This window comes from Amblyomma mixtum, chromosome 7 (genome assembly GCF_055824585.1).
Source record: "Amblyomma mixtum isolate Tamu chromosome 7, ASM5582458v1, whole genome shotgun sequence".
NCBI classification, from domain to species: Eukaryota; Metazoa; Arthropoda; class Arachnida; order Ixodida; family Ixodidae; genus Amblyomma; species Amblyomma mixtum.
The window spans coordinates 46,139,634-46,154,451 of NC_143018.1; the positions used below are offsets into that span (position 1 = coordinate 46,139,634).

A 14,818-nucleotide genomic window follows, 5' to 3' on the forward strand; every position below is an offset into this window, starting at 1 on the left:
CCTGTCTAGACGCCTGTATACTGATACCATGGACAGCATATATGGGTATTAACCTACTAATGCTATCGCATCATACTTAAGAAAGAGTTTAAGTGATCCCTCCATTTTTTACTTTTCATAGCTTGCTTCATCATCCTATATTTAATCTGAGGCCTCATTACTCTTACTTAAACATTTTCTTCAGTAGAGTCCACCTGTGATAACGTGCAATTTTTTTGTGACGGACTGACCTCGGCTAAACGTCATGGTTTTGTCTCACGAAGGGAGCGCTGACTGCAGATGAAGAACTAACGCCAACTGGCCGCATCCTGGCACAGCTGCCAGTGGACGTCACCATCGGCAAAGTGCTTATTCTCGGCTGCGTTTTCCGCCTGGTAGACCCTGTGCTTTCGCTTGCCGCTGCCCTGAGCATCCAGACTCCATTCACGCAGCGGTCATTTCGAGACCTCGATGCCTCGGTGGGTGGCCTTGCTTCCTTGCGTGCGTGATGTTGCTGTACATATTCATCATTCTGCTGTACGTATTCATCATTCCATGCCCTCACCACATCTGCACCCTTGAGAAGCATTAATCAGTGTAAACTTTGTTAGTGAACAATGAAGTGGCAGCCTTTGTTGGAAGGAATTCTAATCTTGATTGATCATCTACATCACCTACAATTATTTCCATCCCTTGTAGTCATTATAAATCACATTTAGATCATTTGCATCTTATCAGATGTGATGGAAGTGGTGAGAGTGCACTGAAAAACAAATTGTCTTTGAAGAGCTAACTGGCCCCATTGTTACTCGTAACATTTAATTACTGCTTATTTCATAGATTACATTAGAATGCAAGCATCTTCTACCTCTTGGTTGCATTCACCATGTTCCTTCCCAATGCACATAGCCCTCATGTCTCATGCAGATGGCATTAATGATTTTGGGGCTCTGTAGATCTAACTAAGCCTAAGACGAACACAACATGACTGTACCATGAGATCACACTGTCACAAGCATGTGAGAATTGGTGATCGCTGTGCAGAGTAAGTAAATCCTGATGCTGAGTGTACAGAAAGGCCTTGGATGTCAGATTACTGCATACGTAAGGGAGTTGTCTTGTAAATAGAAGTTCGTGGATGAAGTAGTTTTGTTTGCAAAAACAGGTGAAATCACTTCAGTGTTTTTGCAAATGTAGGTAAGACACAGGCCGTGCTGCAAGAGGCAGATTATGGCGCACGTCAACAGTGCCTTTTTTTGCTGTATCTATTAACTCTTCAGCTATCATGTGTCTGTCAATTGCCATGAAGACTGGATCTGCGGAGAAGGTTTGAAATCAGCACATGAATTTCAAACTATACGAAGGTATCTGTGACGGCAGCAAGGTATGAAAATGTTGTAACTGCCTTGAAACAAACAACATCATCAAAGTAAGAGTAAGCATTCCCACAAATCTGACTTGTCTCAACAAAATTGACTAGCTTAATTCATGGTGTTCGTTTGATTCAGCCAGGCTTGAATCTCAAGTTTGAGATGTGTTTAGCAACAAAAACTGGTGATGTGTCAGTGTAGTTCCCTAATGCAGTGTGTATTTTTTTTTTTTTTTGGCGGTCGGGAACGTGCAGGCAGCACGCAAGAGCGTGGACTCTGACCACGGTGACCCATTCACACTGCTGAAGGCATACCACGAGTGGCTTGAGGCCAAGTCCAGCTATGGCGAAGACACCCGGAAATGGTGCCGGCGTCTTGGGCTGGAAGAGCAACGCTTCTACGAAATGACCAAGCTGCGAAGCCAGTTCAAGCATCTGCTGCAGGTAAAATATTGGGCTCCTCCGAAAGAAGAGCAACATGGGACTAGGCCCAAGCTGAGAAAACATCTTATAAAAAACTATGAACTTCTACTAGTTGGTCTAATGGTCCCTGCATTGCAGAAATGTAGAAAAACTGGCAGTCTAATACGGAAAATTACAGTTACTAATTAAAATGAGGAAATTATGATAGTTCTTGTGTGCCTAAGAGCAATAAAGCTTTGTATAGAAACTCAGACATATGCAGTAAATTAATAGGAAAATTTCGAAGTTCCATTGCCTGACAGTGAAGCAGTGGCATCTTGCTGTTAGGCTTAGCTTTCGCAGTGAGAGATTTTCCAGCAGACCTCCTGCATCTCAGGTAGCTAGCACTTTACTCTAATTAATGTGTTATAAAGGCGGTTTCTATAATAATCTGAGGAGTTGATATAGGTCTGCAGGCATAAATAGAAACTATTCACATTCGTACAGTCTGTATCTTGTGATATGCCAGGCATTACAAGGGTTGAACCATGTTAGCTAAAGCTGACTGCTCCAAAGTTGTTTTTTTTATATAATGTGTAATTAAAATCTCCGTTGAACATAAATCAAACATGCCACACGTATTTTTGTTATTACAGGGTTTTGTTTACCTGATAAATCATTTGGCTGAACAGGTAGTCCAGCACGCAAAATTGCAATTCGTTCATTCTGCCGAGAAGCGCATGAAATTGGTTTACAAAAAAGAAAGGTTTGAATGGCAAGCAGGCCATTTTACTGGTGCATGTTCCAGTGTGATGTCTTTTTGAATAAGGAGTTGCTTCCTTTCACTTGTTTCTTGTTCACTTTTGTTTTTTATTTTACGTTTCTGCTTGCAAACTTACATTTTGAAGTGTATGGGCATTCGTAAGTGGTTCTTCTGTATTGCTGTTTCATCATGCAATTCTGTTTATGTGACTCTGCTGTAGGCTGACTGCCACCCGTGGTAATGGTCTTGTGACTTCCAGGAGGTGGGCCTGATGGAGAGTGAGGTTGAGGTCACGGACAGCGTTGCGCGAATTCAGCGCCATGGGGAGATGAAGCAGCTGAGGGACTTGCGCCGGCAGCTGCAGAAAGCACCGCGGAAGAAGCGCGTGCTCCATGTTGGCCACCGGGGAGATGAAGACGAGGAAGAGGAAGAGATTGACATCAAGGACGTTGAGTTCAGGCTGCAACAGGACCCTGCCTTAGTTCAGGTAGGCATATAATACTCACCGCTGGAAAAATATTAAGGCGAAAGCCTTTAATGGCTCATACTGTCGTCTGTGAACAAAGCGTGTCACACGCGTTTAACTCTGGAACTAAAAAAGACAGAAGAAAAACAATGGTTGCTTCAGATAGAATAGGAAGAAAATGAACCTAGAAGCCAAGTTTGATGACTGTAGGTTAATTAGTTAATTAATTGTAGGCAAAAATGTCGAAATAGTGTGGACGTCGATATAGTCATGGGAACGGTGTGACACATCCACCAGTAGTCATCACGGCATGGTGAAAATTGTCACAGAATGGTCGGAAGAAAGTCGGATTTGTGTCAAATTAGATGGAGAAATGTAATTAACACTTAATTAACACTTACGATTCCTGAAAGATGTACAATTTGAGTATCAATATAACCACGGGAACGGTGTGACGTCACACCCACCAGAAGTCGTCACGGCATAGTGTCCTCGGCTTTCGCCTCTCAACACTTTAGTTGCCAAAGTGTCCGCGCAATTTTTTTTACTTTGATGGGCTTGTCTTTCAGCTATGTGTTTCGAACTCATAGTTTGCCCCTTTTCCATGGTTAGTCATCTCTGGGACTCTTATTTGTAATATTCTCTTCTCTGTTTTGTTATCACTGGGCTTATTTGTTGTCAAGTGCTAATCTTTTCTCTTACAAAAATAATTTGACCTAGGCAAAACAGATATAGCTGTTGTGTGAGCAAAAAATGATGACTTTATTTGATGTTGTATTCAAGTATGTTGAAATCCGTAGTTAGGAGTGAGCTTAAAAATTTTTCTCTTTTGGTTTTCACTGCAGAAAGAGGTTCGAAAGAATTTGGGCACTTTCTAAAAAATCTTGCTTTCTTCATATTTTCTATCGTTGCTCACGGTGATTGATATACTACTTGAAGATAAGCCTTCGCACACACACACACATTTCTGTGCCTTGAAATCTCATTGGGCGAAATGGAACCGAGAAAACATTGTGTTTGTTTTCTCATTCTTGGTTCTGGCTTAAATTAAAATCCTTTCCGAACAAGTTTTCTTTTGAGGCATTTGCTCTTACTTTTTTTTAAATATTTTTAAATATTTTTTTAAATATTGAAATGAGTTTTCATAATTTTTTGTCAGTCATCTGAGTGGCCAGTGGATAGAGTGTGCATTCTTTCTTACTTTTTTTTTTTTCAAACCAGGAGTTCCTCCGTCGCAGCCGCAGTTTTGGCTTCCACGATCTCAGCCTAATGAAGCTGATCCTGTGCGCTGGCGTGTACCCACAGATCGCCATCTCCGACGACCACAATTCGTACAAGCGAGACTCGGACCAGCTGTTTCATACCAAGGCAAGTTCTGTATATCTTTTTGTTTTCTTTCTACTTAGTCCCCTGATATGTTTCCAGACATGTGCTGTGTTGTGGCTTTGCACATTCGCAGACGAAAAGGGATCTTCAGGAAATCTTTTCTTGAAAAAAATAACTTTCAGAGAGTTCATTGTACCACATACCAAAGAGGCTGTTCTTACAAAAAAACCAGTAGAAGGTGACGTAACGGTAGGGACAGGGTGAGGGCATTTTTAGCAATGTGGCATAGAATATCGGGAGGGGGGAGGGGGGGGGGGCTGTAAAATGTTGGGCTGGTATACGATGCCTTTGTAGCATTACACTTCATAAAGATAAATGACCAAAATCGAGCGGTGAGAGCATCAGATCCCAGCAAGGGAGCCCAGTGAGGGCTGCGCTATCATGAAACATCCACCACGTCAGTGGATGTTTCACACCTTGCCTCTCCTTGGCACCGTCACTGCATAGCAGTACTTTCGATAGCCAGCCATATCTGTAATTAAATTTAAGTGGCCCTTGCTTGTTTTGCATGCAGCAAAAATGTAGAATGCTAGAGTTGTTCCTGTCCTGCAGGATGACTTCTTGCTGGGTACCGCATAATGTGTTGGAGCATCGAACTGAGGTGTTGAATGAGTACTGAGTACCGCTTACATGCAAAGAAGAATGCGCGACACTTATGAGTACTTACATATTTTGCTCTAAAACTTATTGAGTGTTTACTTAAGTTCCTGTGGGGTCTCTCAACAAGAATTTGCATTTGTCATCTCGTTACGTGTTGTTTTAATAAGGCAAAAGCCTTGGCTCATGAGTGGTGTGGACGGAAGTTGGAGACATAGGTTGTCTGTCTGCAAAAGCATTCGCACGAACTGTCAATTGTAAGTTTATGGTAATTGGAATAATAAGAAACGACAATTGGGATCTAAGTGGCAATCGAACCCGGCCCGCCGGCGTGCAAGACGGAAGACATTGCGACGCTTAGACATTTGAAGCTGAATAAAGTGAATGCACAGTTCTTAAAAACGTATCTTCGAGATATGCGCTGAGGCCTGCATGAGTAATTATGAGCACGTTAATCACAGATGTCGCAATCAAGCGAGTACCAAATTTCCTCCGTTTCCGGTAAGTTTCCTCCATGCTTGGCGTGCAGTTGTAGCGCCATCATGTGGCACCCACTGAAATCCCCCCTCTCAATGTACACCGCAGGTCCAGTAGATGGCGCAAGTGGCGGACTGTGCGCAGCTTTCGCATTTCCACACGAAGGAAACTTAAAGGGCCACTGCCCACCCCCAGGCAGCGGACACTTTCTACCTCTCTTTGAGCGAGCCTCCTCTCCTTCCATTCCCTCCTCGAAATTCTTCTCTCCCGCTCCTCGTCGAGTAGGCTCGGCAAGGCAAAATCACCCCTTCCTTCTCCGGTGTAAGCCGGAGGCGTGGTGTCTGTGGAGTGCGTCACGGGGCTACGTCATGGCCCCGCCTTCAATAGAATTCTTTTCTTGGTTTTTGCTGCTGGGTCTGTTCGAGGGGAGGGGGGGGGGGGGCGCTGCGGGCGCGCACACTTAACGATCGAGAGGCGCGATCGGCTCGACCACCTAGACTTGTTAGCGAGCGCATCCTTTCATACATCTGTTTGTCATTCCCAGTTAACGAGCCACCTTATCATTTTTTTTAGGCCTCCCCAACGTTTCACGAGCGGAGGGGCGGAAGTCGTTTCTGTTCGAAACACACGGCGAAGTGCGGACCCGGCAACCGCCCGTTTGCTTTTCTTCATGTGTGTTTGTGTTCTGTGTGTTTGTGTCTTTTCTCCGTTCTGAAGCCCATGTCGTTCATTGGAGTCAAGGCGTATGCAAGATGCATGGAGGATAAGCGGTGTCTGTGCGGAGCGGTCAAGTGGGCGAGCGAGGGAAAGGCTCTGCTGCACTACTAATTAAAACCTTGTTTTGGGGGGCTTGCATAGAAGAAAAAAAACTGAGAAGGGAGCGCATACGCAGAGCGTCTCGTGACGTGATCACGGGGGGGGGGGGGGGGGCGAACCAACTCCCTCAGTTTTACTATTTTTTACTTTTTATGGCTAGGGTTCAAGGCTGTCGCCGCACGCTCCCTCCGCAGTTTTTTTTTTTTGTTCCTTCATGCGGGTTTGTAGGCATGAGCCAGAACAGAAGGCGCTGCGGAAAGCTTTGTGCAGACGACGCGACGCCAAGGCTACGCCCAACCTTTTCCCGTCAGTCAGAACGATGCACCAATGGAGTGCCTTTAGCGAAAGTAACCCCCCATGATGTCAACGGGGTTCAGAGTAGTGGGCTGGGCCCGTTTTTGTTGAAGGAAAGAACGAGCGGGCTTTGATTTGAATTTTCGCAGCTTTTCGGGGCGCGCATGGCTCTAGTATTTTGCAGAGGTTATCTTCGATGCCTCATCTATGCAGTGGGCTTGTTTTTCAAAAATGTCCGGACTCTGGGCAGTGGCCCTTTAAGTGCACCTCTAATTTCCTTAACAAAGTTTAACTGCAAATAGAGCTGAAAGCGTGAAGATTGAGTATATTTTTAGCAGGGAGTTTGAGGTTTCCTGTCAGATATCCGTTGCCTCGAAGTTTTACTGAGCTGCATTTACACTGTGCGCAGGGCAAAGGGTTTGTAGTGCTCCACCCAAACAGTGTCCTCGCATTGCACGCGGATGTGCTGCGTCTCGACGACATGGATGTCCTGACTGTGCCGAACTTCCGGAGCAACCTGCCTGTCAGCACAAAGCACCAAGTGGTAGCATTCATGTGAGTCTAGGAGCATGCTTTGAACTTTGTCAGTGAAGAACTGCACCCTACAAGCAGCCAGTTTTGAGGAAAGAACCTTGGTTTCTTGAGGAGTAGGAAACACATCAGCGGTAGCTCTGAAACAACTATTTGGGTACAGTTATAGTAACTGGGAGGTAAGCTTTTTTTTTTTTTTGCCGGAACGGAGGTTCTCAAACTGGGTTCCATGGAATCCTTGGGTTCCTTGGTGTGTCTTTTGAGTGCCTCTATTGTCTAAATCTACATCTGTCTTGACACCTACGTATAATTTGATTTGGGACCTATAATCGTACTGCATTGCTTATAGCAAACTGCTTCACTTTACAGGCATTATCGTTTAGTGTGGTCATTTTTCTCGGGGCCTGCATGATGTCTGAGTGCTCTTTTTTTTTTTTATGGATGTCAGGCAGGAAGATATGGAAGCCGAAACACCATGGGTTCCTCAGCACTGTTTAAAAGGTGCTGGCGTTTGCCAGGACTAAAAATATAAAAATATGGAGGACCCCTTGTCTGGGAGAAGTAACAATTGGTTTTTTAGGCAAGGAAATGTCGCAGTATCTGTCTCACAGAAATGGATTTGATGGACTCGAAGAAGTTGAAAGCTGCATCTTGAATGTAGAGAAAAGCTGTCTGCCCATTTTTAGATCCAGAGCCAACCAGCCTGACGTAGCTCTCTTTTTCAGGGCCTTTCTGAAGGGCATCATGCTTTAATTGTTCTTTATGGGTTTATACCATGTGATGGTTGAAGCATGCCATATTTTTCAAACTTACTGTTAAGGACCAAATTGATTTTTACGGTAAATACACACATGGGAAACTCCCAGTATGTGCATAGGCTATGTGTAGTTGTTGTATGGCACCACCATTGCCTTCGTAACCAATACTGCAAACATATTTTTTCAAGCTCTGCTTTTACATAATATTGTAATGCATACTTTCTTTTTTTCCATAGGGCAAGTTAAAAGTCCTAATCTGATCTGAGGGTTAGCTGCTGTCTTGGGGGGTCACGAGTATGAGGCCCCTCTATGTAATTGCTGTCAGGCGAGGCCTTTTTATTCAGGCTCTTTCGTGTGCCTAAAAGTGAACAACATTGCCACAGCTTTCCTGTGAGCCAGAAAACATGTTTATCAACGAAGTGCTGTGACGTTTTTTTTTTTTTTACTGGATGAACAGGTGCAGTTGTGTGGTTTGTGCACTAATATCATAATTGAGAAAATATGATCCTATACTCAATCTCAATTGCTCCTTGCACCGTTACGAAAGTTGCAATGAGTGTAGAGGTGTCTTTCTGATGCTGTGGACCATAGTGCCAGCATAAAAAGGGCAAATTAAGTATCATGCTTTAAAGTGTCTGTGCACCAAACGCTGTTTGAAATCAAGTCTTAATGTGCAGTCGTGTTTGCCATTTCCTGAGTTTAGGGTGCACAAATCTTGCGTATGCTAAAATAGTGTTTCCAACATGATGGCATGCTTTGAAGCAAGACACCTCACTTCTGAGTGAACCCGTCATTGTTACCGGGTTTTTCAGTATGTTCAGTGGTCATGAATAGGGAATCCGTCTTTTGTTTTGTCTCATCTCGCCTACAGCAAAGTTTGTAAGTGATAAATCTGCATTTATTTTTTATTTCGGTTGACGATTCTGCCATTCCTAGGCCTAAAGAAGATTGTCGGTTTCTTGGCAGGAATGGTTTCTGTTCTAAAATCCAGGTGGCATCACTGAGCTGAAGTTGTGATCGTGTCTCCATTTGCATATGAGGCAAATGGCATAATATCTCTCAAAATGCTTGAGTTTAGCACACATGAGCATCTTATACACTTCGAAAACTGCCTAATGTTTATTCAGTGCTTGGTACATAGGCAGCATCTCTTTATATTCTTTTGCTACCCTATCTGCAACACACCGCTCTCAGGCAACAAGCAAACAATGAGGCACGGAGAGGCACATTTAACGCACTCTCCAGGTTGGCTAAGGAGGCCTCTAGCTACCATAGTAACTGCAAGGAACATGAGATGTAGTATAGCTGCTTGCATGGCCTTGTAGGGTAACTGGTGCAAGCTGTAGTTTTTCACAGCATTTTTTCACTCCCATCACATCGGCAAAGCATTATACTATGTGGGATATGTGCCGACATAATGCCCAGATGCTTTTGAGAAAGCTTTTTGCTTTTCTTCTTAGTTAAGCACCGCTCCTTCAATGGCCTGGTGTGCTGAAACCTGCACTTCCTGGTCTCTCTGCCGGCACAGGTCTTTGCTGGAAACGACTAAGCCCTACTTACTGAACTGCCTGAGAGTTCAGTGTGTCCAGATGCTGTTGCTGGTGTCTTCCGTCATAGATTCCAGCATGACAGTGACCAGGTAGGCGCTCCGGTTTGTCCAGTTTAGTTTGTGAGTGTTGTGTATTTGTGTGTATGCACAACTGTAATAGTTCACTTCGCCAGTGAGTTACTACAGAAACTAATATACAGTCGTCACGCGTCCACACTGCCACTTACACGCCCAATGCGCACTTCACGTCGCCTACATAATAACCTTAGCTTCCAACGTCTATTCAGCCGAACACTCGCGTTTAATTCTTCTGCTTTGCCACGTGCTATCAAGTGTTGGCATGGCCTTCCGGATTGCATTGCTACCATACGTGACCCATTAATGTTCAAAAACGAATTCACCACCTTCATGCATCCATGATATTGTACATAAATTGTGTTCGTATGTGTTGTCAAATCCATGCAGTGCCGCTATTTGTTTGCTGTTTTTTCCTCTGTGTCAATATATTACGTTTTTTTTCAAGTACGGTGTAATAATTGTTTGCAGTCCAATGTATTTAATATTGTTTACTTTTATTCTTTTCCACTTTGTGCCATCTTTTGTCTGCTAAATATTGTAACCCTTCCCCTCACACAATGTTCCAAGTGTGGAACCTGTGAGGTATTTGTATAAATAAATAAATAAATAAATGGGAGCTGAGGAGCTCAGGCTGACTGCAGCTTTAGCAGCAGTTGGTGCAGAGTAACAGTTTATTTATGTAGTAGCAGTGTTAATGGAGCAGAAATCAACCCCATTGAACCTGCTGCAGAAAGCCATTATTCTTATTTATTTATGTTTGTTTGTTTGGGGGGGGTTTAACGTCCCAAAGCGACTGAGGCTATGAGGGACGCCGTAGTGGGCGGCTCCGGAAATTTCGACCACCTGGGGTTCTTTAACGAGCACTGACATCGCACAGCACACGGGCCTCTAGAATTTCGCCTGCATTGAAATTTGACCGCTGCGGCTGGGATCGAACCCACGTCTTTTAGGTCAGTTGCCGAGCGCCGTAACCACTGAGCCACCGTGGCAGCAAGTTCTTATTTACGGGCTTCATTAACTATATTAACTGTAAGAATTATGAATGAACTGTAGGAATTAAAAATTTCAGTAAGTGCGTGTGATCGAGGTCACTCTCGGCTATCATTCAGTCTTCTTGTTTAACCCTTTCAGGCATTCTGAATACTGTTAAATCCCTGTATAAAAGGTGCATTGTGCAGAATATGCTATGGTATATGACTGTTGAAATGTGCACAATTGTCTGCAGTACTATCTCGAGCCAAGCATGCGAAACGAACAAAAAAAAAATTTTAAGATGGGCACCAAGGAAAGTTTGGCCAGCACACATTTTCTTACTTCTTTTTTTCCAAGAATGACTGTTTTAAGATTCTTAAAATGTACCGATTTTTTTACATAACAAGTTGCTGTGACAGGAATGAGTTGAAACTGCAATGAAGACGTGAAGTCTCAGTAGAACTGCATGATTAAGCATCTGGACAGTTGGAAATTTTTTCTGCGCAGTGCTGGCATTCTCAGTAAATTTTAAATACATGCACGCGCGCACACACACGCATGACAATTTTCTCTCTTTGGATAGTTGTAATTTGCACCTGAAGGGGTTATTTTCTGGGAAGTGGTGGCCATATCTGAGGTATCAGATATGGCTCATTCAATCTGTTTTTTTACAAGTATAGTAGTTATGTCTTATTACAGTGTAGTTCAACACGATGTGTGGCAATTGTTAAAGGTGCATATGGTGAATATGTGGCCGTATTTCCATCTGTTGTTAGTATGTGCATATTGTAAAAGAACTGGAGCCATTCTTCATCTATGTTTTTTTGTGTGTGTGTGTCTTTTTGCACTTTTTACCACTAGGTTGGTTTTCGACGAATTTGTTGAGGTGACTTTCCCCAACCCAGAAGAAGCCTTGCAACTTTTGTTGAAGGCCTTTGTTGCACGAAGTCTTTATGAAAAACTGGTCGCCTACATGCTTGAAGGTATGATTTCTTCTTATCCGGTGTATCAGATTGATGCAAACTGATGTCTTCATAAGTAGCATCTTAACCACATCTTCTTTGTGAAGACTTCCCCTTATTTTTTACGCTTTTTGTATGGAAATCCTTTTTTTTTTTTCCAAGATTAAGCTATAGTGGTTTCATGGAACTCGGTCAGGCAGAGACTGCAAACTATCATTGCAGCCTCTGGTTGCTTATGTCATTGTCTTAAATAAACGATGGCCAGGTCAAAAAACAGTTTTCATTGTAATTTTTATCCAGTATGGGTGTCTCTTCAAGGTTAATTCTGCAAGCTTCACGGAATTTTCATGATGTGGAAAAGTTTGTAAGTTTAGTGCCGTAAAAGCAGGTTGGAAGCACTTATAAATTTGTTAATTTTAAAAGGATTGAAATCTCCTGATTGGTGAGTATGCATTGGCTTCTCAGGAAGTCAACCGAGCTAACAACGAAATGTAAGAGCACACAGAATAGTGCCAAAATGTTCAGAATAAGTTAGTTACAAATAAGAATCCAGGTATTATCTAAAATTAGTGCATCATGGTTGTGGCACAGTAGTATCATCTTTATCATCTTTCTTTCTTTTTCTTGTCTGATGTCCAACAAGCTGAATGAATAATGTATTTGTAGAGGTGCTCTGAATAGCCTCATGTTTGAAATATAAACTTGAACCAAAGAGTTAATTTACATTTAAGCAGCATTTAAAAGTGAGCAGACAAGGGAAGGGAAATGAGGGGCTTCTTATGACATACATATCAGTGAAGCCACCAATCATCAAAACCAAGAAAAGCATAGGGGAATTTTCCTAAATTTGTGGTGCTGACTACAATGGGACAATAGTAATGCAGTCATTTGATGGCTGAAAAAGAATTCTGAGGGCGCTTAAGTCTGCTTACATGGAGGAATGCAAAAGCATGTGTTTTGAGGAAAGACAGGGCGCAGTAGCTCTCAAATCTGACATCTCGGTGGACACCTCAACTGTGCTTTAAAGTATGCAACTGAACTAGGTCCAAACCCCCGTTGCAAGCTTGCCCCAAGTTCACATCTCCACAGCTGGGTGGACACCTCAACTGCAGCCTAAGGGAAAATGTAGTCTCGGAAAGCAAGGTGCATATGTCATTGGTCTGAACCCTTGTCGCAAGCTAGCCTCCGACTGGACTAAAGCATGTAAGCTGTACACAAATAGAAATGCTATGACACCACACGGAATGCTATATGACAAACGGCCGGTTGCTGAGAATTTTGGTGTATGCATTCTGGAATACTGCCATCACATTGAGGTCGACCAGTGATAACCGATTTTGTCTGCACCTGTGATGTCTGTTGATCAAACAAGGGTGGGACGTGTGTCTTTTTCTATCATTCCTCCTGTTTGCAAGTAGCAGTTGTTACTCAGCTTGAACATTACCCCACTCTAAACTTTGCGTCATCCTGTCAAGTCATCTCGCACCTAGACTCCACTTTCCCACCTAGACCCGTTTTCTTTTCTTATTCGAATGTCTCATGACATGCCTAGCTAGTGATGTCATAGGGGACTAACTTCCGTGATTGAATAGCAAGGGTGGCAGCTGTGCCAGAACCTTCTGATGCTACCTACGGCGTCAAGACTGTCAGAACCGAGGTCCTCGTTGGGCTGTTGAGCAGACAAGAGAATGGAAATGGTAGGGCTCTTTATGACATACATATGAAGGAAGCCAACATTCATCAGAACCAAGGGGAAATTTTTTTATTTGGGATGTTTATTTATTTGAAATTAGTAGCGTAATCACTTTATGGCTGAAAGTAAATTGGTAAAAAAATCGGAAGAGAAAACAATCCCATGCCACCTGTGGGATCCTGAGCTAAGAGATATATAACTGCCTCTGCTTTCAATTATGTAGATAAATACTATTGGTAATCCATATATGGAATCGGGTAGTGCTAATAATGCTATGGTATAATGACCTCCGCTCTCCTATTACATCTGCTATGGTGCAACTGTTTTGTGTATTCCCCAATTGAATGAATTCGCATGAGTACTACCAACACATGCTTTCACCCTAACACTTACTGTCACTTGAGGTTTACTAATGCTTGCTGATTTATCTTCTCGAGTTGTGATATAGTTGATTTTTGCTTATAGTATTTAGGCTTGCTCTGATGTGTGTCTCATGGCTTCTTTATTAACTTTTTTACTGTCTGTTCTATGAACTTGGGACCTCTCCATTGCCATATTACACTCATATACTGACCAGAGATCATTTTTTTTTTTTCAATATAATGAAAGTATGCGTCACAAAATTTGCTTCTGCTTTTCTCCTTGCAGAGACATTGTCTTCCGAAGAAAAGAAAGAGCCCAGTCCCAGGGCAAGGCAGATGCAGAAGCAGCTGCGACAGCGATACGATGCTGTGCTGAAGACGGAGATTCCGTACACAGTGAAGCGTCTCTTGCCAGCCGACGTGAAACATCTCTACACTGGTGCACAGGGTAGGGATTCACCTTCAACAACTGTTTACGTGTGCGGATGCACTTGCACCTTAAGGGCGACACATGGCTTTGAAATTTTAGAAAATGACTAAAAAATTTATTTTTTGTCTCAAAGTTTCATTGCTGAAATTGACCAGGAAGTAGTCTAGAAAAAATTGTTTCATGAACCACTGCAGTTCTGCATCGCGGGAAAAACGCTCAAACAATGGAAGTTTTGCTCCATCACGGTTTTCTGCCTTGATACTCGTCTTGTGGAGTGGATTTCTTCTTTTATCTTTTACCATTTTATCTATTTTGACCCTGCTTTGTTTTGTTGCACTGCTAGGATGATTGTGCATCTCAAGACATTCTTCCAAATTTATGTATTCCAAATTTCTAACTTTATGAATATCAATTTTCTTGTATGAAATTTTCTTCTCACTCGAGATATGTCAACCGACATAAAATTAAAAATTAAAAACTAAAAAATTAAATTAAAATTAAAATTAAATATTAAAAAAAGAAATTAAAAACAAAAATTTTTGCTTTGTGAAAAAAATTCTAAGCATGTCTTGACCCATGGCACGCCTGTAAGAATGCAGTGAACGTCAAACCAGCAGTAGTTTTGTTCGCATGCATGAAAGAGTGCCACATTTCTGTTTTGAACTGCAGTTGAGTGAAAGACTGACATCTGTGTATAGTGGATGAATGCGAGTTCTCTCTATTGATCTGCATTCTCTGGACCTACTTAAAAAAAATCGGGTGTTTTTATTGCAGCATTCCGAGCACTTGCCCAAGACAACGAAGGCTGCTTACCTGAGGACCGCTTTCAAGTGAATCCAAGGAAAGGGGGAGTCTTCTTGAGCAGCTACTTTACATTTGGGTGGTACGAGATATCCTTTTCTCATCTGTGTTACCGTGACCGCGGTACAGCACT

The 14,818-nt window shown here is 42.7% G+C and overlaps 1 protein-coding gene across 1 annotated transcript in view; it reads left to right on the forward strand.

Annotated features, from left to right (window-relative positions):
* Positions 1–14,818, forward strand: part of LOC149335891 (putative ATP-dependent RNA helicase DHX34) — a 38,160-nt gene that overhangs the window by 8,536 nt on the left and 14,806 nt on the right. Inside the window, exons 7-15 of the mRNA XM_089552438.1 lie at positions 264–458; positions 1,604–1,792; positions 2,773–3,000; positions 4,201–4,347; positions 6,959–7,104; positions 9,367–9,477; positions 11,299–11,420; positions 13,741–13,902; positions 14,659–14,767. Of these exons, the coding sequence (XP_089408564.1) occupies positions 264–458; positions 1,604–1,792; positions 2,773–3,000; positions 4,201–4,347; positions 6,959–7,104; positions 9,367–9,477; positions 11,299–11,420; positions 13,741–13,902; positions 14,659–14,767 (1,409 nt within the window). The remainder of the gene's footprint in view (positions 1–263; positions 459–1,603; positions 1,793–2,772; positions 3,001–4,200; positions 4,348–6,958; positions 7,105–9,366; positions 9,478–11,298; positions 11,421–13,740; positions 13,903–14,658; positions 14,768–14,818) is intronic.